The sequence below is a fragment of the Leptonotus elevatus genome, chromosome 16, assembly GCF_054856555.1.
Source record: "Leptonotus elevatus isolate MCC_2025b chromosome 16, RoL_Lele_1.0, whole genome shotgun sequence".
NCBI lineage: Eukaryota > Metazoa > Chordata > Actinopteri > Syngnathiformes > Syngnathidae > Leptonotus > Leptonotus elevatus.
In genome coordinates, this window is record NC_141254.1 from 11792572 (window position 1) to 11817511 (window position 24940).

At 42.3% G+C, this 24940-nt stretch overlaps 2 protein-coding genes across 3 annotated transcripts in view; both read right to left on the minus strand.

The window, feature by feature from the left end:
* Nucleotides 1–755: 755 nt before the first annotated feature.
* Nucleotides 756–11584, minus strand: LOC147160760 (glutamate receptor ionotropic, kainate 1-like). Its single transcript, XM_086097869.1, has 18 exons — nucleotides 10928–11584; nucleotides 10236–10403; nucleotides 9044–9301; nucleotides 8685–8866; nucleotides 8543–8596; nucleotides 8057–8227; nucleotides 7741–7884; nucleotides 6963–7070; nucleotides 6761–6805; nucleotides 5874–5987; nucleotides 5602–5805; nucleotides 5308–5531; nucleotides 5116–5234; nucleotides 3810–4027; nucleotides 3047–3272; nucleotides 2422–2672; nucleotides 2181–2332; nucleotides 756–1030 (listed from the first exon to the last, which is right to left on the minus strand). Exons 1-17 carry the CDS (start codon nucleotides 11010–11012, stop codon nucleotides 2207–2209), a joined length of 2697 nt encoding a protein of 898 aa, XP_085953995.1. The 5' UTR covers nucleotides 11013–11584; the 3' UTR covers nucleotides 756–1030; nucleotides 2181–2206.
* A 345-nt stretch (nucleotides 11585–11929) lies between these two features.
* Nucleotides 11930–24940, minus strand: part of LOC147160761 (rho guanine nucleotide exchange factor TIAM1-like) — a 63908-nt gene continuing 50897 nt past the window's right edge. For both annotated transcript variants that reach the window (XM_086097867.1, XM_086097868.1), the window contains 12 exons: nucleotides 24416–24522; nucleotides 19258–19476; nucleotides 19107–19175; nucleotides 18909–19034; nucleotides 18055–18163; nucleotides 17796–17975; nucleotides 16755–16970; nucleotides 15777–15835; nucleotides 15584–15683; nucleotides 15342–15429; nucleotides 14424–14599; nucleotides 11930–14063 (listed from right to left, as the gene is read on the minus strand). In XM_086097867.1, the coding sequence (XP_085953993.1) occupies nucleotides 13609–14063; nucleotides 14424–14599; nucleotides 15342–15429; nucleotides 15584–15683; nucleotides 15777–15835; nucleotides 16755–16970; nucleotides 17796–17975; nucleotides 18055–18163; nucleotides 18909–19034; nucleotides 19107–19175; nucleotides 19258–19476; nucleotides 24416–24522 (1904 nt within the window). In that variant the 3' untranslated portion in view covers nucleotides 11930–13608. The remainder of the gene's footprint in view (nucleotides 14064–14423; nucleotides 14600–15341; nucleotides 15430–15583; nucleotides 15684–15776; nucleotides 15836–16754; nucleotides 16971–17795; nucleotides 17976–18054; nucleotides 18164–18908; nucleotides 19035–19106; nucleotides 19176–19257; nucleotides 19477–24415; nucleotides 24523–24940) is intronic.

The window sequence follows — 24940 nt, forward strand, 5'->3', positions numbered from 1 at the left end:
TTTTTATTTCAGTCTTGAAATGTTAATGATAATCATAAATATGAACCTACTTGTGCTGCTTGTGTTTCATAACAGAGCGAACTGTACTTTAGTCCTATTTTATTATCGTCTTTATTTAAGCAGCTGGTGTTTCCCATAAACAGAAACAAAAACTCCTTGGCGGAGGTAATAAACATCTCATTGTGGGTGGGCAGTTTATCTATAAAACCTTTTCACAACGCGAGCGCCTCATCTGGCCGGCGCCGGCTGTTTAGTGCCACAAAAAGCTTTTTAACGCGCCGCGTCGGGGGGGGGGGGGCCCAAGATAGCCGGCGTGTCGTTCAGGTGAGGTCATCGCGCCGCGCTCAGACGTGCTGAATGCCAAGGTCAGCGGCGTAATCCCTGCCCTCATTCATGACGGATTAGAACCCGACGGGAGGGGGCGTGGGGGAGTAAAAAATAAATACAGCCGCGTGGAGTTTTGATGCACCGCCAGCCGTGACGGTGCTGCCGGGGAGATTACAGGCCGAGTTATTACGCTCAATCCCGGAATTAATCTGCATGGCATACATTCAACAAAAAAAATCATTACATGAAGAGATTAAGAATAGTCCGTCGGGATGAAGACTAACCTGTGAGAGGCCGCCAGGGACACAAGATTACCTCTCATACACATCAGATTTTTCCCCTCTCATACAACCACAGGTGAAATACTCTCACACACACGTGTACTTATTTGCTGTGGGATCCTGTGGAGAAACACAAACGCACACAACTTTGTTTTTTTGTTGTAGTGTATTGATGTCATAGATTGGTCAGGTGACTTTAAATTGTCCAATTGCAGCTAAACTACATTCACAGGAAAATGAACGACTATCATCACCATTGAAATGTAAAATACAGGAGGAAAAAAATCAACACAATTGACAGAAAAATTCAGACAAAAATGGACAAAAAAATAATTTTTGTTTGGAGTCCTCCATGTCATGTTGACTCAGGGCAACACCGCAGGGAGGTGGCCATTTTGTCCATCAACGTCCAGAAAGACACACTGAAAGACACAAGGACAAGGTAAGCAAACTCATTCTTGAGATTTTGTCCGATTTATATAAAATTTTAACCTTGTATCCTAGATAGATAAATAAAGCGAAATTATAAAGAATTTCCATCATTGCATATATATATATATATATATATATATATATATATATATATATATATATATATATATATATATATATATATACACACACACACACACACATATCAATCATTTTCACTGAAGCAACCCCCTTCACTCCCGGCTGTTTATACTGGATTTTGACTGCTTTTGCATGGCCCACAGAATATTGTGTTCTATTGCTATAAAAACATGGAACCTACCAAAATAAAGATTAGTCCTTTCTTTCAGCAGGAAAAAAAAAAGTAGATTTCTACATGTTTCTGTTTTGCAGCAATTATCATTAGAATATGGCTAATCATTATTCACATTCCTGTTGAAAACACTGTCAAAAAGAGCTTGTTGCAACATGGCCCTGGTTCATCTCTTATATTCTGTTGCAACCTGGTGGCCGTTTTTTGTAATAACTGCCATTGCTTTAAGCCACCTCTTCATGTCAAAAGCATTCTGTATGCTCTTGCATTAAAAAAAAATCACATTAAAAACGTATAAATAAATTTTTGGGTCGCGAGGGACAAAGTAATAAAAAACACATTTACACGTTTTTGTGTTTGAATGAGTTAATGTGGCCACAGTGGCACGTCAAATTCTGCCAACACAAACTCACCATAAAACACAAACCCCTTTTTGAAAATTCAGCCTCCAATACCACTTTCACTCAGCAAAATGAAATTTGGTGGACTTGTCTGTCATGAGTAGACCCACAAAAAAGTCTCAAAAAGCCATGCCCGAAAAGACACACAAAGCCGACCATTTTTTGTTCTGAAGCCGACAGTTTAGGCTCATTTTTACCATTTGCGGGCTTCTTCAAAAACAAACTTTGTCCTACAGATGGTCTTATTTCTACTAAATTTAAATAACATACACAGGTTCAAATATGTGAGCATAGAATGGTAGGCCAAAAAAAAAAAGGTTTTCAAGAGTAAAGTGTGAAAGCAGGGTGGTAGACTACAAGGATGTCAAAAAGGAGCAGGCCGAAAGCATTCCAAGATTAGCACATTAGTTCCCAGGTTTCACAAACCTCTTATTTACAACAAGTTGCCATGGTTAGTCTGTATCATCGCCGAGCAACCTGCCACTCTCCAGGTCAGTGGACAAGGACGTGCCGGAGGAGGAAGTGGAACCGCGCCGCTGAAACTGTCGAGACTGCACCCCGTAAAAGAAACAGAAGGCCTGACGGGGCATGCAAAGAAACAAGAGGGAGAAATTCTCTTGTTAACCGGAACACTTCCTGTATTGGCAGGAAGTGGCACCTGGCTCACCTCCTCGATGTCGGCGTTGCGGCGGGCTTTGTAGATGAACTCGCCGATGGCCACGAAGACGGACAGCACCAGGCCGGCGGCGAGCACGATGAAGATGCCGCCGATGTTCTCCACGCCCAACGCGTTGGCCTCCTTGTTGTCCTCCTCGGGGCATCCGTTCCCTCGCCACCACTTCTCCTTCATCATGTGCAGCTTGCCCTCCTCCTGCAGCTGCAGGATGGCGATGGTCACCTTGTCTCTGTATGGAGAGCCTGCACGGATAAAACAGGATGTTGCTAAGTGGGGCTAGCTTCAGGTGCTGGATTTTCCAAAATCCAATCCAATCCAATCCAAACTTTATTTCAATAGCAAATTTCACAAACAAGCGTTTCTAAAATCTAGTAAAACCAACTGTAAAAAAAAAACAGTCAAGAAAATATTAAAATACAATAAGTAAATTTAAAAAAATACATAAAAAATAGTATTTATTTTTTTAAATAAAATACATAAAAAATAAATAAAAATAAAAATAAAAAACACAAAAAAACTCGAGGACCACACAATTCATGCTGAACTAAAAGCCAATGAACAAAAGTGGGCCTTAAGACAAGATTTAAAACACTGAAATTGACGGGTGTTTCCTCACCAATGGGCGTTCCCACCCCATATCCCTTGGAGTCGATGAGTCCTCCGATTTGCGTCAGGTTGCAGTTCCTCTGGCTGATGTACTCGATGCTGGTGGACTCCATCAGCATGGCGTAGTCGGTGGTGAGGACGCGCGTGATGCCCTCTCGGTTGTTCTTGACCAGCGCCGTGTTCTTCCTGCTGCTCATGAAGGCCCACATCTTCTCGTAAGTGGAGATCTTGGATTTCTGTCGCACATAAACACACAAGCGCATGCACTAAAGTGTGTGTGTGTGTGTGTGTGCGTATGAGTGTTAAGACAAAATAGGGCAGCTGTGCTCTAAATCTCATCTGGCTGATTCAATTTGTTGGAGCCGTCAACACGGGCGGGCGGCGTCTTATCCGGCAGGCTGCAATCCGACGGGATAACAAAAGCCCAGCTCGAGACACTCATGCTGGGCCGGGAGTCGACACCTTGTACGATATACATTTGAGGATGGTAAATACCTGGCATCAGATTAGGATTTTAAGACCAAGGACTTTTGTTTTTAATTTTGGGCAGACATTTTGAACCCTAAGCAGTGCTGATGTTACTTTAATCAGGGAACTCAACCCTCAAACAGCCCAGGTGAACCTAACCTAAATGTAACTAACTTGAACTCGCCTTAAGCTAAAATCGATCAAACCTTATTAACCGAAAATGCAACTAACCCTAAGCTAACTGCTAATAACTAACCCTAAACCAAATGCTAACACTAGTCTGCGACAACAAACAATAAGCAAACCTTGAAGAAGGTCATGGTGGAGCCGTCCCTCACGGCCCCGTACTCAATCCGGGTCTGCTTGGCTAGATCGTCGGCCGAGTCGATGGGCGCGTCCATGCGCTCCACGGTGAGGAAAGCGGCCAGGTTGGCCGTGTAGGACGAGATGATGATCAGGGTGAAGAACCACCAGATGCCCCCGACGATACGCGTGGACAAAGCCTTGGGCATCAGCTCAGAGCCTGCAACAAGATAACCACTAGTACTACTACGACTACTAGTACAACAGCTTAACACATCAGAAGTACATTTGCTTAATCAATTAATTAATCAATACCTGGGGCCTCATTTATCTATTTATCCATTTTCCAAATATAGGCGGACTTGGGGCAGAAAACAGCGTGGAATCTGCTACACACACACACCAATTGGGATCGTTTGGCATTTATAAAGGGGAATTGCATGCAGGTGTGCGTATGTGTGTCTACGCATGGTTTTATAAATCTCTTTTTTTTCTGCATACGTGAAGTTTGGGTTTCGTTCGTAAGAACTTTTGTACGCAGGTTATCACACACCGTTTTATAAATGAGGCCCCTGGACGCGACTAACCTAAACATAAACATTACTTAACATTACTAAAGATAACCTAAATGTTATTAACCCTTAACCCCTAACTTGAAGTCTACTAATACTAACCAAAAGCTACTAACCCTTGCCTAAAAACAACTAACTAACCATTACCTAAATGCTACTAACCATAACCTAAAGGCTACTAACCTCAACCTAAATGTTACTAACAATAACAAAATACTACTAATATAACCTAAACACAACTAACTAACCCTAACTTAAGTTAAATGCTAATAACCACAGACAAAATGCTGCTAACCCCAACTCTAATGCAACCAACCCAAACTTATCTACCCTAACCTAAGATCCATTAACCATAACCTAAAGACAAATAACTTAACCTGCAGTAAATGCTATTAACCTTAGCCTAAACACTACTAACACTTACCTGACCGATACTCTAAAACAGAGGCTAATCAGAACTTTATCCTAAATGCAAACTAATCCAAATGCTACTAACTCTAAGATACATGCTAATATCCTTAACCTAAATGCTACTAACCCTAAATAACCTTAACCTAAATGGTACAAATGGAAATAAACCTAACCTAATGGCTACTAACCCAACATTAGCAACCATAACCTAAATACGAATCCACATTATTAGCCCTGAGCTAAACACTGCCAATCATAACTAACCCTAAACTAAATGCCCCTACTTAACTAGCTAGCTACTTTTAGCTAGTTGTTTTCTGTTTACCTTGCCGCATGAGTGCACCAACGCCGAACCAGAAACTGTTAAGCAAGGTGAAATTGTTCTGGATCAACGTGGACGACGGGTTGCACGGATGCGGGTTGTACCACTCGTACGGGGTAAACCTGACAAAGGACAAAGCAATAAGTAGAGCGCCTAGAGAAATGTCATGTCATGTGACCTAATGTGATTAGTTACCTGGCGATGACAAAGAGCACGCAGCTGACGCCGGTGCAGGCCAGCAGGACGTACATCCAGATATCGGGCGATAGCGGGTTGAGGAAGGAGAAGACGCCCGGGTTGGTGCCGTTGGGCTTGCGGTACAGGATGCTGATGCCCAACGTCATGAAGGGTTTGGAGAAGTCGATCACCTTCTCGCGCACGTACGTGATGGTCAGCGGCGCCACCGCCAGGTCGGCCACCTACGAAGGTAACTGGTATCACGTTTATCAGGTCAATGCAAAAACCCTGCGGATTCGGTCGTGTCCTCACGTGGTCGATGAGCTCTCGCACCATGCCGTTCCACTCGCCTTTGTCGTTCTGGGCTCCGTACTTGCCGTCGGCCACCAGGCGGACCTCGTAGGTGAAGCCCAAGATGTTGGACAGCTCCTTGAGGAGGTCCAGGCAGTAACCCTCGAAGCGGTCGTTCCCGACAAGGTCCTTGTCGGACTTCTTATGCATCACGTACGGGTTCTCCTGAAAAGACCAACCGGCCGCATTCAGTCCTCTCCGACTTGCGCTCTCACCCTGGTCTTCTTCCTCACCAGGATGGTGGTGACGATCAGCGTCCGGTTGGCCAGCGAGTCGGTCACGTTGTTGTTGTTCTGTGTTGACTTCTCGATCAGGTTGATTCCTTTCACCGAGTTCCATGTGGCGATCTGGAGGGAAGAGAGGTGGACTTATTTCTATCGTGCAAGGTGGCAGTTCATGCAAATAACTGTTGGGAGGCGAAATTCGAATCAACCAATCAATGAAACTTTATTTATAGAGCGCCTTACATACATTAAAATGCAACTCAGGGTGCTAAACAATTAAAACATCCATTATACAATAAAAAGAACCCCCCCCCCCCCCACACACACACACACACAAAAAACATGGCAGGGCACAGAGAAACCCTGTGAGGAAAGGTACCCTCTTAAAAGTATCAATAGTCTCTGCTGGCCTGATGCCCTTCGGCAGGCAATTATACACCCTAACAGTATTTGCGATATTTGGTCGACGCTATATATTTGAACTTGACCAATCAATAGTGTTATGACTTGCTGATGATGTCATTGAGCGCCTCAGTGTAAAAGTACTTTGTGTGTATGCCGTCGGCCTACGAGGCTGTGAATGAGCGTATGCTAGCAGTAATCCACACACACGGAATGGATCAGGCATGTGACAGCTGGACCCTGAAATCCCCCCTCAGCCGCTAAAGAGCAAAGTCACTGATGCGATAAACGCTTATCGCTAAGTACGTTAAACAAGCACACTTGACATGTCATCAAGTCACACTTGACTTTCTAGATTATACCACGCACACAAAAAGGAGGTGAGATTGTACCGACTTCAGTATGTGGCAAATTGCTTCATTATTTATTGCTGTCTTTTATTTCCATTTTTGTAATTTTGTACAGGAAGAATATAATCATATATGGGAACATACCTTCATCCACCTTTTGGTGAGGCGATTTACGTCCTCTCCGACACCCTGAGTGCACAATGGGAGACATGAGTTAGCATTGCAGCGCTAACAAGGTGCAATGCATCATGGGAGCAGGTGGATTGATTCACTCACTCACTCACTCACTCACTCACTCACTCACTCACTCACTCACTCACTCACTCACTCACTCACTCACTCTCACCCTGGTGCTGCCGTCCTCTTTCAGGCTGATGATGTCCAAGTCAAATTCCCGCCGCAGGCCGTCACTCTTGTTGAGGACAATGTGGCCCGTCAGGCCGTCCCACTGCGCCTACGAAATGAAGCACAACGGTATTTTACTTCTTTTACACGTACATACATGTTAAAATAGTTAGTTAGTGGGTTAGTTAGTAGCTTTGTAAGATAGCTACCTAGCAAGGTAAGTAGTTAGCTTGGCCAGTATTTAGTCTGCTAAGTAGTTACTTTGTTAGCTCAGCTATTAGCTTGACTCCTAAGTAGTTAGTTAGCTAGTTAGTTAGTAGTTTAGTTATCCTGAGAAGTAGTTACTTACTCTGTTGGTTATTTACTTAGCCAACTAAGTACTAAATTTCAGCCTACTTAGTTAGTTAGTTAGTTGGGTTGCTAATTGGACAGTTGGACAGTCTGTTGAAGTCACTTAGTTATTTTGAGTTTTTGACAGTAATTAGCTACTTAGCTATCTAAGTAGTTAATTAGCTAGGCACCAAGATGGATTAAGTAATTAGTTGGTCTGCTAAAGTAGTTAGTCTGCTTGGCTGTAGTAGTTAGCTAGCTAGTTGTCTAGTTCCCTAAGCAGTTCATTAGTTTGCTGAAGTAGCCCATTGGTTAGTTAGTTAGCTAGTTAAGTAATGACAGAGTGAGCTAGCTAGTGGATTTAGTGGTAGTTGTTTCCGCTTGTCTGGTAGTTTACAGTTTGCCCAGTTGTCAAAGTGAGTGAAAATGTTGTCCCTGGAGTTCTGTACCTCTTTGAAGAGGTTCATGTATCGAGGTCCAAAGCGCCAGGGCTTGTGTCTGTGACACTGCAGAGAGCTGACGGTCATCTGAGTAGCACGCTGAGACGCCACAGACACCAGGAACACGGCGTCGTACATCAGAGCTGCGTCAGTCTGTGACATGAAATCAACCACAAAACCATTTGGACACTGATGATGAAATCATTACTCAGTGACTCGCACCTCCAAACACTGTACATTCCTTCCTACTTAAAGTACATTCTACGTACCCATCTTTGTAATAGGTAGAGCACAGTGTGTCGAAGTCTTAAGTGTGTTTTCTTACGGTCATGACGCCATCCATAAGTCCACCATCTTGCTTGGGCCCCTGCAGCCTCTCCATGGCCCACTTCTCCAAGGTGGAGGCCACCCAGGGGTCGTCGACGTTGAGCAGCCTGAAGCCCGTCATGTTGACCCCGCTGTAGCGGTACGGCTCTAGGTCCAACGCAAACAAGTCCTACACCAAGCAGGGAGTAGCATTAGCATCAGTTAGTTACAGTGGTTATCTTGCTTGCTACTGAAATAGTTGGTGAGGTATTTTTAGTTAGTTAATTTGTTAGTTACCTCGCTAGATTGTGTGTCTGGATAGTCACGACCTTGTTTTGTTTGTGTGTTTGTTTGTTTTTTAGTTAGCCTGTCAGTTAGTTAGTTAGCTTACCAAACATTGCACAATTTATTTATTATTCAGCTACTCAGTTGGTTACTTCGTTAGGCAGCTCTGTCGTTAGTTACAGTATATATATATTTGACATCCAAATGTCATGTTACTCACCAAAGTGGTGAAGAAGAAGTGATAGTACTCTGTCATCATTCCCATGGACGAAAGCTGTCATATTACAACAATATCCAAACATTTAAGTATACACAAATACAATAAACAACACCGTAACAGTGTGAGACTTGCTTGAAGAGACCTGCTTGAGTAGTTCCGAGGCCATGCTGTAGGAGCAGTCAAAGAGGATGAAGAACTCTTTGTCCTTCTTGAGCTCTTTGAGCAGAGGCATGGCGTCCTGGTTGCCGGGCGTCAGCTGGCGGATTTTCATCTTCAGGTTCAGCTTGGCGGGAGCCTTGATCAACTCCTGCATGCGCATCAGACCTACACAACAAAACACAAGAGTTTTTTTTCTTAACTCCACCCAGCATTAACAGTGAGAGCCAGGTTTGTTAGATAGTCAACAAGTTAGCTAGGCTTCTAAGTAGAAACCTAACAGGCTAATTTCGGTCTAATGTGTGATGTGTTTGTGTTAGTGCTAGTATAAATGTCATTACGTACCGGTGCTGTCCTGGTAGACGACGGTGAGCTTCTTCCACTTGAAGAAGGTGACCACGTCCAGCACGGCCTTGGCGACCGCATTGTACTCGGGGTACAGGTTGATGAAGAAGGTGTCCCGGTTGTCCACCGACGGATGCTTCCACCGCGTCTGGATGTGCGGAACTTCCAGAGCGTTGCAGATGGACTGAACCGCACTCACGGAAGAGCTGTGAGACGGACCGAACACGGCCACCACGCCCAATGACAGCTGGTCGCACACTAGACAAAAGCAAAGGGACGAGTTAGCTGGATAACTAGCAAGATGGTTAGTTAGTTTAGTGTCATTAGTCATAGATGAGCAAGTGGTGCGAATGGTACAGTCACTATCTTTTACTCTTTCGGTGTATTCTTAGTAAGTTAGTTAGCTAGTCAGCACAATTTCTACATTCATTGATTAGCTAGTCAGTTAGCCTTGCAAGTAGTTATTGAGCAGACTAAAAGTTTCTCCTTTTTGCCCTGTTTAGATCAAGGGATGTTGCTAATCAACTAGAAGCTAGATAGCTGTGTAGTTAGCTTGCTAAGTAGTTACCTTTTAGTTGAATTCAATTCACTTTTTTCAACTCAAATTTGATTTCACTCTTTAAAGTAAAAGAAATGAAAGGGGACAGGAAGAAATTAAATTTGTTACGTCTGCCCCTGATCAAAACCAAAGAAAAAGAAAAATAATCTACACAAAATGAATGACAGCGAGCGGTCAAGACGCTTTCAGTGTAACAATACTACAAAATAATTCTGCATGTCCTTGTGCTATATTTACAGTAATTGTGCTTTTATACATAAAAAAAATACAAATAGACTTAGAAGATTTTGTTTTACAATCCAGATTGTTAGTTATTATCTAGATAGTTAGCTAACTAACTCGGAATTTAGATCATTGGTTAGTTACCTTTCTAAACAATTAGTCAGCAAGCTAAGTAGTCAGTTAGACAGTCTGGTAAGTAGTTTGTTTGTCAGTTGGTTAACAAGCTAGGTAGGTGTTAATTAGCTTGCTAGCCTGTTAAATTGTTAGTTACTTAGCACTTAGCCAAAAATTATGATGATGATGGTGGCATCTTTTCGGATGAATATATGTTGGAATATATATGGAAGCAGTTACAATGACATATCAAAAAGGGAAAATTAATTAATAAAAACAAACAAAAAAAACAAATACCTCTGCGCGAGGCCTCAAAGCCGTCTTTGGGGTTGATGCGTTGGATGTCGTAGGTGAGCGTGATGTTGGGCATCAGTGTCTTGTTCCTGTTGATGTTGTTCACGGCGAACTTGAATGCCAACTCGTCCAAACTCACCAGCTCACGCTCGCGCGTCTCCAGGATGCCGCCTAGCATCAAACTATGTTTTAATCTTTTTTGGGGTATTTTTTATTTTATTTATTTTTTTATAATTGGCTGATTTAAAAACAAGAAAGTAAATAATGAATTAAGTTGACTTGCATTTTTTTAATTAATAATACAAAAATGATTAGTAGATTTGCAATGTAAAAAATATTTATAAATAATGAACGGTAAAATGGTTAACAAAAAACACACGATACATTCTAAATATGTAATAAATACAACAATTAAGAGAGTTAGTAGACAATATACAAATGTATTGTAATAAAATAGTACACTAGCACATTTTCCCTAAACTATTATCATAAATATTAAATACTTAATACAATAAAACACTGCATTTGATTTTTTTTTTAAAGAACTACTGTGTATGAAATGTGTACTGTTTAAACAGTGTAGATTCACATTACAATAAAACGTTACTTTGCTTTTATATTATTCACCAATTCATTTTAATAATGTAGTGAAGTGGCGCGCTCAGGTTCGAACCCCAAACGACAAGTGAGCTCACCAATACGCAGAACCTGAGCCTCAGCAAGCCACGTGTGTACCAGCAGAACCAGAACCACAAGAACCAGCAGGTTCATCGCGTCCATGGTGACGGAACCGTGCAGTCAGCATTTGGAACTATCTCCAGGTTCTTCCTCTCCCCCTCCGACGATGATGATGATGATGCGGGTCACCTCCACAACCGCCATCACTTCAACTTTAAAACAACCAAAGAAGAAGCTGCACGAATACAGTCCAAAGTCCAAAATGTCTGTCAGCCCAATTCCCGGCCCAACATAATCCTTATCAAGTCTTGAAAAGTCCACAAATTGGCGAAGGGTCAACACAGACGCCCACTGAATCATCAGCGACAGAAACTGTTAACGCAAACAGAGTCAGCAACATCCGCAAAGCCCCTTCAAAATAAGAAAAACACCTAAATCGTCAAACGAGCCTAAATAAAATTTAGCTTTAGCAAACATGCTAAATTCTGTATACAAAGAATTAACAAATGAGAAAAAATAAAGAGTGACTTCTTCCTTGGGACCAAATAAACTACCGAATTTGAGACTTGATGATCAGCTTCATCAAGATATTACGAAATAATGGCATTTCAAATATAGTATGCAAAACAACATTTGTCTTTCCACTGACGGCAAGCACAGTGAGGTGATGATATCCTGCGATCACAATTTGAATGGTTTGTCTCCTGTTAGTGTTTGGGATTAAGCAGCAGATGTGCTGGAATAATCTTCAGGTTAAATGCCAGATGTCCGATAACAACTGGATGACTTCCTGCAAACCACAAAAACGCACACACCGTGAGAGAATTTGTGTGGACGTCCAAAAAGAGGAAGTGAAACTGCCATTTTTCTTCCACGAAATGAATTGAAAAAAATACACATAATATAAATAAAATACAACCCCCCAAAAATAGTAGGGTTTAAAGTTTTTTTTAAAGATAAAAACTGATTATCTATCTATCTATATATATAGCGAGAATAAAATAGCCTTGTACACAGAAAAGTGTAAATGTATAAAGTTTATTGTTGTTGCCGTAATACAAAGGATAATACTCCACGTGTCGTGTAGCAAAAGTACAAAGACGAATCAAAGGGGGACACGCGTGATTGTGCCTCACCAAAACTCAAATGCTCGAAACTGCATCACAATTATTTGTACAAAAAGACTAAAAACTCTTACAAGCAAAAGCGACTCACTGTCAGCGACTGTTGTCATTTTGTTCACAAGTTCAAACGACAAGCGGTCAAACAGCGGCGCCCGGTGAACAAGAGGAGCAACTGCAGGGGTGACTTTCAAGTAAACTAGGACAATTGCTGAGGTTTCAAAGGGGGTTATTGTTGACACACAGTAGCATTAGCAATGGAGGCATTCATGTAATTTAGGCCTCAAAACGAACAGGGGGGGGGGGGGTGTATAATATATATAGTTGGTTGATGGATGCAGCACATTGTATGATTGGTGTAGTGCTGTCTGCTTTATTTTGGCGGGTATCAACTTCCTGTTTATACACTTTACACTAAGATGGCAAACTAATTCAAACTGGACGTTGAGTGGTGTTAAAGTGTGTGTTAACACTGTAGAACAGACTGTTGTAAACAATGAAAGCAGAAAGGCAATAAAGTTGATTCCAACTATCTTTTTTTTTTTTAACAAAGATTTTATATAAAAAGTGAGCATTTGGGTCTTATAAATACAAACATCCTGACCACGCAGTCCATCAACAGCGGCCGAGAACCTCCTGCAGGTAAAAGTGAACGGCACGCAGCCCTTGAGTGCTAACCCCCCAAGAATCCTAGAGTCATAAAAATAGACGAGTTCAAAGGTTTTGTGTGGAAAAATAGACTTTAGGGCCCTAAAAATAAGTCATCTTGTAGCGCTAAAAATCAATAGGGTTATTTGCTGGTATCCTGTGGACGGGTTCTAGTCTAGAAGCTTTGAATGGAGATTGTCTTGAATCTCAGCTACCTGGGTCATCAACCAATAGGATTCTTACTGCTAAATAGCGGATTTGGGGTCTATCCTTTGATAATGGGTTCTTGCCAGAGTGTTGGGAAAAACATCACAATATTTGAATGTCTGCCATTTTGTGCAGTCAAGATAAAATTGCAGTAATATGCTCTATGCAGCCCCACTAGTCAAAAATCAGAATGATGATTAATATTGCGTTTGTGGAATATTAATTTAAGCAGAAAAAGCCGGACGTTTTTATCCATCTCTGGGGGCGGCCATTTTGCACTGTACTGCCATTTGCTATTGACTGAAAATTACATCACAATGCCCAAGGGATCAAGTAATGGCCGTCAAGGCTCACCTGTCTTCTAGATTTGGTTATGTGACGTCCGCAAGCTCAGCCCTTAGGCACTGTGATGTCCTTTTCAGTGGACAGTGGCAGCTCAAGACAAAATGGCTGCTCCCTGACATGGAGCAAAAAGGCAACCTTTTCTGCTTAATTCATATTCAACAAACACAATCAGAATACCTTGTTTAGAATAATGGGGGCGCATAGAAGCGACCCCAAAAAAATCAACTTGACTTCCCCTAAAAAAAAAATAAAAAATAAAAATAAATAGGGGCTCATCAATGATCCTCACGGAGGGGAAATCGCACATTTGCATGGACGCAGGTGTACTTAACAAACTGGCCAGCGTGATTGGCGGGCAGGACAGGCGAGCGGTCGCGTCAGAAGACGTCGCTGTTGCAGCCAAAGTCGTCCCTGCGCACCCAGACGGCGTCGCGCTCGGGACCCCGCTGCGCCGCACACGCCTTCAGCACGCCACGTATCTCCATGGCGTCCATCTTGGCGTCTAGTTCGGCGGTCTGCGCCGGCGCCCCCGCGCCGCGCCGCGACTTGCAGTACTCGTCGTCGTCGCTCAAAATGTCCGTCTCCTTCACCTTGACGCTGTCCTCGTACGGCCGCAGGTCGAACTGCTGCTCCAGCCACATGTCGGAAGGCGCGGGCGAGCGCCGGGATGGCGATGGCGAGGGGGCCCTGGGGGGCGTCGCGGCCGGGTCCGAGTTCCGATGGTGGTTGTTGTTGTTGAAGACCGGGTCCGTGTCCAAGACTAGGTCCGTGTCGATGGTGAAGCGGTTTCGTAGCAACTTCCTGCGAGCCAGAGTGCGGGACGGAGCTGAAGCTAAAAATACAACACAGGAAGTTTAGAGACAGCTTTTATTTTGGTAGGTATGCTACTTCCTGTTTTTGTTCCTTTGCCAATAGCTGAATAGGAATCGGCCAGTAGTTTATTTTTATTTTTGTAAAAAAAAAATTAAAGAACAATGAACTTTAATTATATTCTTATTTAGGACCATTGACACTTTATTTGTATTTATTCCTATTTTTGTATAATTGCTGCTAACTTGACAGTATCAGGCCATTTTTTACACTGATTAGCTGTCACTTGCTTGTCCCAAGTGATGAGTCTTATGCTGAGCGTTACATCAGCGGTTGATTTGAATGTCATAAAAATACAACTTATTATTATTCTTGGGTTCACCTGCTCGGTTGATGGCGGGCCTCTGCGCCCCCTTAAGGGCGCAGAGTCGCTTTCCCCCAAAGGGGACGTACTGCTGGCTGAGGGGAAGCGACTCGGTCTTGAGCAGCTGCCTTCGTTGCTTCTCCCTGAGGATGGAGTGCACCGCCTTCAGCAGATCCTTCTTGCTCTCCACCGAACTGAACACAAAAATGAACAAAAAAATGGACGTCGTCGTTATTACGGAATTACTTTCAATTGACATTCATTTTGTGCAACTAATAAATAAAACTTATAAAAACTTATAATACGATCTAAGAAGGAGCTTATTGAATAAAAACAATAATTACTTTTTAAATTACTAAATTAATTGTAATTCTTTGTTAAAAAAAAAAAGTTGTTCCTTCCTAAAAACAAAGTAACAAATTTCCAATAAAAGGGTATAAATCTTTTTGACAAAAAAACATACAACAAATAAAATAATGAATAAATAAGGACATAAAAATAAAATGAATGAATGAATCTAAATGAAATGAATGAATACAAAATAAAAACAAATAGTAAAAGTAATGGCAACAAATATTTGAATATTTTTCATTGTATAAATTAAATGTTTACATTTAATTTAGATTTTACATACAATTAAAAAAATGGAAACATACAACTAATTTTGATGTAGTTTAAATATAGAAAAATTAAAGTTACATAAGCAGTGAATACATAACTATACAAATGAACGTATAAAACAAAATAACAAATACATACAATATTGCAAGGTAAAAACAAACACATTTTGATAAAAGTAAACAATAGTAATAGTAATACAATAACTAGTAACTGCATAATATAAATCAATATAGGACTAAAGAAACAGAAATAACCTCCATTGTAAGAGTCCTAAATTAGCCTAAAGTTTAAAAAAAATAATAATAATAATCTGACCTGCAGCACAACTGGAACGTTCTCTCGGGTCGCCCCTCGGATTCCGACCTGGTGTGAACTATTTCACAAACGGCCGAGCATTCAGAGTCTATGCACACACACACACACACAAGACAAAGAAAAAATTGTAACTTGCTACCCCCCAAAAAAACAAAAAAGTTAATTGTAGTCTATAATCTATTTTCCCACTAATTGTAGTCAAAACAATCAGGGGATGATAATGTAACTTAGTGTTAGCGTACTTGCAAGGGCGCGGACTTGCAGTGAGTGGGTGGCGATCATGTGACGGAATCGAAAGGGATCCCGATGGTCGTCGTTCATTGACGCTCGGTGAGAGGAACCCTGAAGAGGAGGAGCGTGTAGTACATTCATAAAGCAACAGGGGGCACTGGAGTTCACCTCATTTTGACTGGAAAATTAACAAAGCATCCTCACCACTTTCTTTCGGTGCTTGGACGAGTCTTTGTACACAAACACCACAGCAGTCTTGAACACTAAGACAAAAATCATAATAATAATAATAAACAATGACGTCATGTTGAGATAAATCCTCTTTCACTGGGCTATGCCAGGACAATCCCCTTTTTTGATGTGATTATGTAATAGTTGCAATATTAATTCTCTGAAGCAAAGCCCAGCACGCTGCAAGACAATAAAAGAGGGCAATTGACAAGAGGATTTTACGACGTGATAAAAATGCAGTGCAAAGATCTAATGACATATTATACAAAGTTCTTGTTTCTATTGCAAACACTATGGAACATTTCTGTTAACATTCATGTTGTCAGGGCAGGTGACTATTACAAGGCCATTGTTGCAATTTTTTTTTTCAATATAATAATTGTAAAAAAAATTTTTTAAAGCCAGAGCCCAGACACAACAGTTTAGTGTGGGTAATTACAATCAATACATATCCTTTAAATATAAATTTAAATACGACATTTAAATTAAAATTAAAAAGCAATTCTTTTTTTTTTGTTATAATAATGAATAATGATAATTTATAGTAAACGTTTTTTTTAAGCCTATGGGCCCAGACACAGCAGTTTAGTGGTGGTAATTATGTTTAATAAATATCCTTTAAATGTAAATTTAAATATTAAATGTAAAAAAATATATATATATATATATATATATATATATATATATATATATATATATATATATATATATATATATATATATATATATATATATATATAATAATTAATAGTAATAATTTGTGGGTTCTTTTTAAGCCAATGAGCCCACACAGCAGTTTAGTGCGGATAATTACGTTCAATAAATAACCTTTAACATAAAAGTTGGGTGAGTGGACCTAGAAGGGCGCCCTGTGGTACTCCACTGTTTATATAACAACACACATCAAGTATGTGTAAGTCAATCCAAGGTGTGTATTGTGTAGACGCTTACCAAATGCGGCCAATTCCGGGTCTTTCTTGCTCTTTCCCAAAGAGGCCGGGGGGTTGATCCAGACCACGCTGGAGTGCAATAGCAGATCCCCCATGGAGAGGTCGCCCACCTCCTTCTGCTCGCTGATGAGCTGATCGAACACGGCGCCGAACTCCTCGTGCAGCTTTTGCATCTCATTGATGTGACTCGCTACCTTGTTCATCGCCTTCATGGCCACTGGGGGAAAAAAATAAGAAAAAGAAAACTCACGTCATGTAAGGCTCCCTTCATCAAAATCTAGATGAGTCTGACTCCCTTAAACTGTAAAGTTTGCAGAACTCCTTTAAGCAAATGCTAAACCACAGAATACGATTTATTTTAAACTAGCTTTGTAGGACAACCTTAAGACGTCTAAATCAAGTGTATGACTCCCTTAAATGAGGTCTAAATTATGACTCCCTTACCTGAGTTTTAAACCAATGTGTCTGATGCCTTAAGTGAGACCAATAGAATAAAATTCCCTTGAGGAGCAGCTCCCTAAGTAGGGGATAAACCTGTATGTATGATTCCTTTAGACGATGTCTAAGAGCAGTGAAGGACACACTCAAGTAGGAAGTGAACAAGTGTTGACTGTCTTAAGTGAGCTTTAAAACAATGCGAATGATACCCTTAAAGCAAGATCTGAACCACAGTGTATGACTCCCTTAATGAAGGTCAAAACCAATGTATGACTTTCTGAAATGAGGTCTAAATCAGAGTGTATGACTACTTTTAGCCGGGTCTAACGCAAAGTGCATGACTACCCCAAACAAGGTCTAAATCAGAGTAAGAATCCTGAAAGTAAGGCTTAAACAAAATGTATGACTCCCTTAAGCAAGATTTATAGCAGAGTGCATGACCCCCTCAATGGAAATCTAACAATAACTCCCTCAAGTCTGGTTTAAACTAACCCTAAACCTTATTCCTCAAGTGGGGTCCACACTCAGGTGTATATTGACGTCTAAAGCAAAGCGTATGACTCCTTTAAGTAAGGTCAGTAAAGCAGTGTGTGTTGAATCTCACTGTCCAGGTGGTAGTGCTCATCGCTGTCGGGGTCCGTGAGGGAAAAGAGCTCCCTGAGGAGCAGAGGATACTTAAGGACCCTCTGGATGGGCTTGATGAGGTACGACTCCAGCGTGGACGAGTGCTGCTGCTTGGGGTTGCGCTCGGACAGGAAGGCCTTGAAGTCCGGGTCCGTTTTCGCTGGATGACACATCACAACACTTTTCATGTTGACGTTCAAAACCGGAGACTAATTTCAGGTTGGTCAAGCCGCGTTTACCTTTGGCGAGCACCTTGGGCACCTTTGTGTGGCTGGCGCAGAAGGCGCTGTAGATCTTGAAGCGGTCGGCGTAGTAAAGGAACGAGCCGCCCAAGGAGAAAAGCACTTTCTGCCAAAACAAGCGTATGACTCCCTTAAGCGAGGTCTAGACCACCATGTATGGTTCCCTTAAGTAGATGATATGAATCCCTTGATTAGGGTCAAAACCTGAGTGTATGACATTCTTAAGAAACGTTTAAATCATGTATGACTCCCTGAAGCCTTGTCTAAAGCAGAATGCATGGCTATTTACACTTGCATAAATGATATCAAACCCAATAAGTGATATCAAACCCGTACTGTATGACTCCCTTAGGAGAGGTTAAAAAGAGAGCATGACTCCTTGAAGTGAGATATATCCCATAGTTTAGATTTTAGCGGGTTCTAAAACAGGGTGTATGATTCCCTTAGGATAGGTTTAAACCAGTGTAAGACTCCTTCAAGGTCCCATAGCAGTGTGTAACCCCCTTATGTAAGGTCTAAATTTAATTAGGTCTTAATTAGTGTGTATGATTCTCTTTAAGGAAAATCAAAAACCATGTTCATTCCTTTCTTAGCCAAGCTTAAGCAAATTCTAAACCAGTGCACATGACTCCCTTGAGTGAGGTCTGTATGGTTCCCTTACAAAAGATTAAAACCCAGAGTGTATTATTCTCTTAACAAGATCAAAACCAGTGTATGACTCTTACACTTAAATGAGGTCTAAATGACAGTGAATGACTCCTTTAACTGGGTATAAACCACAGCTTACAACTCCCTGGAGAGATGCAAATCAGTGTATGACTCCAAAACTAAACCACAGTTTTTATCGTCACCTTGAACTGTTCCACTCTTTCCAGTCTATCCAGATTGGGCACCAGTCTGATTCCATCTTCCAGCGTTCTCAGAAACTCTACCTGGAAGTCCACCATCTCGCCCAGGTTGCCGAACAGAATGTCCAGCTAGGACAGACCAGAACGGAGGTCAAGAACATGACCACGGTCCGGGTGTGGTTCCGATGGAGAGCATCTTACCTCGTCCTGCGTGAGGAAGCTTTCCTTCTGCAGAGGCATCAGGTAGCAATCGATGAGACAACGCAGGTCCTGCACAGACGAGGAGGAACAAGCTCAGACGGCGCAACAATGAATGCGGAGTGAGAGCATACGGGGATGAGTCACCACGGACTTTGACGTAAGTCTTCTCCGTGTCTACCAGCTCGCTGATGACTTTGCGCAGCTTGTCGGCGTGCGAGAGCTGACGCTGAGCGTAGGTCGGCGGCAGGGCCGACACCGGGCTGGGGGACAGGGATGATGAGGAAGACGAGGAGGACGAGGAAAACGACATCGGGCACTTGGGAGCGTCGTGGTGGCTGCGGTGGTGGAAGGACGACGACTGCTCGGTGTTCTGAGGGAAGAAGCTCTCATGTTCAGTACGAGCGAGGGCAAAAATGTCGAAAACAAAAAACATGCACCCTTACACCCTTAAAAAGGCATACATTAGAGCACATAAAATTCCTTAAAGCAAAATCTAAATGAGAAGTATGACAACAGCTAAAGCAGTGTATGACTCCTTTAAGCGTATGATACTGTTAAACCAGTGTATGAACCCCTTATGCAACATCTAAAGCAGTGTATGATTCTCTTAAATAAGGCTTTAACTAAAGTATGACACCCTTAGACAAGGTGTATATTAGCACGTATGATACCTTAAGTGAGGTTTAAGTCAGAAGTGTATGACTCCATTAAATATGGCCAAAACCAGAGTGTCAACATTGACCTTTGTACAAATTGTGTAGAGCATTTAATGCGATGTATCCAGGCGGGGTACAATTAAGAGTGACAGACGGGCTGCGGAGGCGGGAACAGACCCGTCCAAGCACATTGCACGCCTCGTCGCTCGTCCGCGGCACGACAACGACAAAGCCCGTTTTCCGTGGTGGCGTTCAAACCCGTTTGGCAGCACTGACACATCTGGACGCGTACATAAACACACACACACACAGATAGGGATCTTCCATGCATCCCGTGTTGTTCCTCCGCGACTAAACCACAAATAACAGTCAACCTAAATCGGCAAGACTATGTATATCTCCCTTAAGTGAGACGAGTGAAGCCAGAGTGTATCACTCCCTTCAACAAGGCATATATCAGAGTGTATGAATCCATTTAATAAGGTCTAAACCTAAGAGTAGGGCACCCTTAAGTGAGGTCTACATCAGAGCGTATGAATCCCTTAAGCTAGGTCGTAGGTCGGAAGCAGTGATGATACCAGTGTGTGACGTCTAAATTTGCGAATGACTTTTAATGTCCAAAGCAGTGTGTATGTCTCCCTTAAAGGAGGCCCTTCAGCAGAGAGTATAATATTCTTAACCAATGTTTAAAGCAGTGTATGACTCCCTTGAGTGAGGTCTTAATTTGTTAATACCGAAACTCCCTAGTGTGTATGCCTCCCTTGAACAAGGCCTACAATGGAGTGTATAAACATCGTTAAACAACTTAAAGCAGTGTATCACTCGCGTGAGGTCTAAATTAGTGAATGACTCCCTTGAGGTCGAAAGCAGTGTGTATGACTCCCTTAAAAAGGACTACAGTGGCGTGCATACCATTCTTTAACACATTTACACAAGCAGTGTATGGCTCCCTTAAGTGAGGTCAAAAACCCGTTTAAAAAGGATTGAAACAAGCATGTATGACTTCCTTAACTAAAGTTGAAAACAGCGTTAAGTGAGCTCATAAACAAGAATGTATGCCTCCATCACGTGGGATCTGACCAAAGCGTACGACCCCCTTTAAGTCTAAAATAAAGACTTCCTTAGGTGAGGTCACAGAGAATGCCTCCCTCAATTGAAGACTACACCAAAGTGTATGACTCCCTCAAGTGAGTGACAGATGGATGGTAGCGCAGACACAAAAGTGGGCGCGACACAGAGACACCGCGAGCTTCTGCACCCAATTAGCGACGTGCTAACACATGCCCGGCTAACAATAATGCATCATCGTCATATAACCATCAACAAAAAGTGCAGCTCACCAGGTGAAAAACATCACGGACCAACTTGGACGCCCACTTAGAGCCCACCCTCGTCCTCCTCTCGGATGTCCTGAAGACGGACATGCTGACGCTCGGAATACGTCTGAAACATCCGTCCAGGGGGAGCCCAAAAAAACCCCCAAAAGTCCCAAAAGCATTCAAATCTGGCAGCGACAAAAGGAAAACCCGGTCCCACTGCGAGGTGCAGCAAGCAAGTCGAGAAGAAGCAGAAGCCTCTCCGTGAGTTGAGAAACTGAGGAGGAGGAGGCAGAAGGGAGGAGGGAAAGGAAGGAAGCGCATACGCTCACTTGCTTATGCAAGCACGACTGACGGCAACAACAAACCAGATCAAAGATTGATTGGATCAGCACTAACGTGTGTCATTTAGTTTCCCGCAGCTGCAAAGTCACCCCAAAAAATACATTTCCCTTGACCCGTCACGCTGCTTTACCACAAAGTTTTCCAGACGACCATTTAGTCGTTTTGTACAACAAAGTAAAGAAGAGACAAGTTGCTTGGTGGAGGTATCCTACATTACGTTTAATTCATGTCATTATGTTACGCACTGAGAAAATAGTCCCCTTTCCAGACCTGCATAAAAAAAAGATGTTTTTCCCTTGACCCGTCGTCACACAGAAACTTTCCCAGGGGTCCAATTGGTCGCTTTTGCATAATCCCATTGTCACACCAACCATCGTGGGAAAAAAAATCCCATTCCAGACCTGCACCAAAAATGACAGTTTTCCCTGACCCATCACAGAAACATTTCTAGTCCGTACTCATTTTTGCATAACCCTGCTAACAGACAAATCAACGGCAATGATAACTGCCTTGGTGGAGGGAATAATTTTCTTTGTATGTGTAAATTGTCTCTATAATATTTAATTAGGAATGTCCCTTAACAATCCCATTCCAGAGCTGCTCCATAAATGCCACTTTTTCCCCTTAACCCCTTACCCACCTTCTCCAGAAACATTTCCGGAGGGCCGTTCACTCATTTTTTGCACAACCTCATTTGAAAACTAACAAACTGTAAATTATACTTTCCTTGGTGGAGGTTTTGCTTCTTTCACGACCTGCGCACTTTCATTCCAAAGTCTACACAACCTGCACAGACCACACCTGGTCCACACACACACACACACACCCACACCCACACACACACGCACGCACCCACACACACACGTGGTTTACGTAATCACAAAGGCACGCCTTAATTCCAACTGACTGATGCACACATGTGTGTGAGGTTCTCTGTGACAGCTCATTAGCATAATGGGCAGTAGGCGGACCACCCGTTTAAAAACGAATATTGCGACAAAAGCTGCACATTAAGCTATGTGTGAAATGAAACAGGTAAACTCATCAATTGAGAGCCTTTGACAGTGTTACCTTATCCCACAAGCAGGTCCCGCGCATCTTTTCACACCCTGCGGCTATGGAACGAGTGCGTGTTTGTGTGTGCGTGGAAGCAGTACAGTTTGAAGGGAGGAGCTTGGAAGCAAGCGCCAACCTGTCGCCATCGCTGAGCCCGCCAGCGAAAAGTGGGATAAACAGAGATTAGGTACGCATAACATATGCCAGCTCTTGGCTTGACGTGTATTAAATATGTAAACGTTCGCTCACAACAAGTGCGCACTTGATGAAGATGACAAAGACATTTTTTTGAAGCCACTTTGATCACATTGTAATTGGGTAACTGGTTTTTCTCATTGACTCGAATGTTTTACAAAATAGTCATACAAAATCTCCCCCCACCCTTTTTTTTTTTTTTTTTTTTTAATATTTCAGTTGTGTTTATTTTTGAGTGTGGCATTGTTAAAGTGGTTGACAAAATCAAATAAGAAAAAATCAAAAAATAAACTTGGATCACTATTTTGGATAACAGAGACTACCTGGCAGTTTTTGAACATTTTGTGCAGCAAAATTCATTCATGAAGACAGAACTCCCTCTAGTGGACATACTGTGACATTAAAATTATCATGCATGATTTGGGCATGAGAGTGATTAAAAAATTTTTTTTTTAAATAATCAAAGTCTCTCTTGGGAAAAATAAATAAATAAATAAATAAAAATAATCAAAGTGAGATTCGAGTTAAAGAATGTCTGTTACATTTTTCATTTCAAAAGCCTGCAGGTAAAAGTATAGAAATGACAAGCAGACTGACTTTTTCTCCTCTGGGAACGATGACAATCAGCACTATCATCATCTTCATGATTGCTGTTATCCCAAGTGCCCCCCCCCCCCCTTTTTTTTCCCTTCACCCCTCCTCCTATCTCCCTGGTTATCACATTTGTAGGCGGCGGTGACGCTTTTGTCTAAAATAATGAAGCTCGTCGTCGCTCGAGACACTCGTTTTGTCTGCGCTAAATGACACAATGAAGCGACGACAGTGTCGGGATAATTAAAAACAGTCCCGCGTTTGCCGCCGGGTGACATGAGGTGAGACAAAGCAGGGACGGGAGAGATTGGAGGGGCGGAAGTATGTTGCCAGGATTTTGTGTTTGTGTTGACAAGACAGCATCCAAATTCCTAAATCCTTTATGCCAATGAGCAGTTAAGGGGGAGGCTCAAGAATTTTAAAATCTCATTTAAACACAACTGTTAGTTTTAGCATGCTAACACAGGCATAGCGCAGCATTTGTTTTTTTCCTTCATCCTCTCACATTTAACCTTTCAACAGGCTCGTTTAGAAAAAGCGCCGTGAGGTAAGCGCTGTCACCATGGTGACAGAGGGGACCGAGGTGACAAGCGTATCCGGGGAAAGAGGGAAAGAGGTCTGCCGCTATTCTGCTAGCAACAATCGTCACAATGCCGACGCGCTGATGAGAGGCGACGGCCGCTTGATTGCTAAATCATACGCTCGTCTCACACCTGTCTGTCAGCGCCTTATTGTCAGCAGTGAGTGTGCGCACGTCACTGTGAGAAATATGATAACGCCAAAACGGAAAATAGGGGCGAAAAAACAAGTCTAACTCGGCATTCAGTATAAGGGCCAGGATTTTCCCACTTTAGAGTGCCTCGTTGTTAGCTGTGAGTGCATGCACTTCACACTGAGAAATGCAGTGCCCGGCGGGCGGGGGTAGATTTTAGAAATCCCCTTTTGGACATAAAATGGGGTTTAGGCCTGTGAGCCTGCTTTACAGTAGAGCGCCTCGTTGTACCGGCATGATGGTGGGTTATGAACTTTATTTTTGCATTTTTCTCAAACATCTATGTTTAAGAATGATGCTAGATGGAGCCAGGTGTGGTTTTAGGCATCAGCGGACACGTTCACGTAATCTGTGTGAAATGGGCTATACATTTCGTACCTTCTGCGCATAGATCTTCTCTTCGGGAGGATCCCCAGGACTCTGTGTCACTCCCTCGTCCAAGCTGTCATCTACAGTCAGGCCCGGCACGTCGTCCAGGATGTCCTCTATGGAACCAACACAGAAAAATATTACACTGTGCATGTGACATCTTTATTTTTATTTATTTTTTTTTTGGGGGGGGGGGCAATTAAGGCCTTCATCAGCTACAATTTCATGCTTTTGGGCTTCATCGTTGCTTGTAATGAGTAAATAACTTCCAGCTGGAGTGTTTACCCCCCCGTCTGTCCTGACATGTGACAGCATCTCCTGAATATTCATGAGTGCCCTGCATGCTAATTATGAAATCAAAAAAGAAAGAATAACAATCGGTGCCCTTGTGCGTGGATGAAGAGGACAGGTATCTAATTAGCATTAACTGCCACGTCGCTTTCAAGAGACCATCTGGAAGGCACATTAAGAAGGTCAGAGAAATTAAACGTCTCACTTATACACGAGTACACATGGAATATAATTGAAATTAGA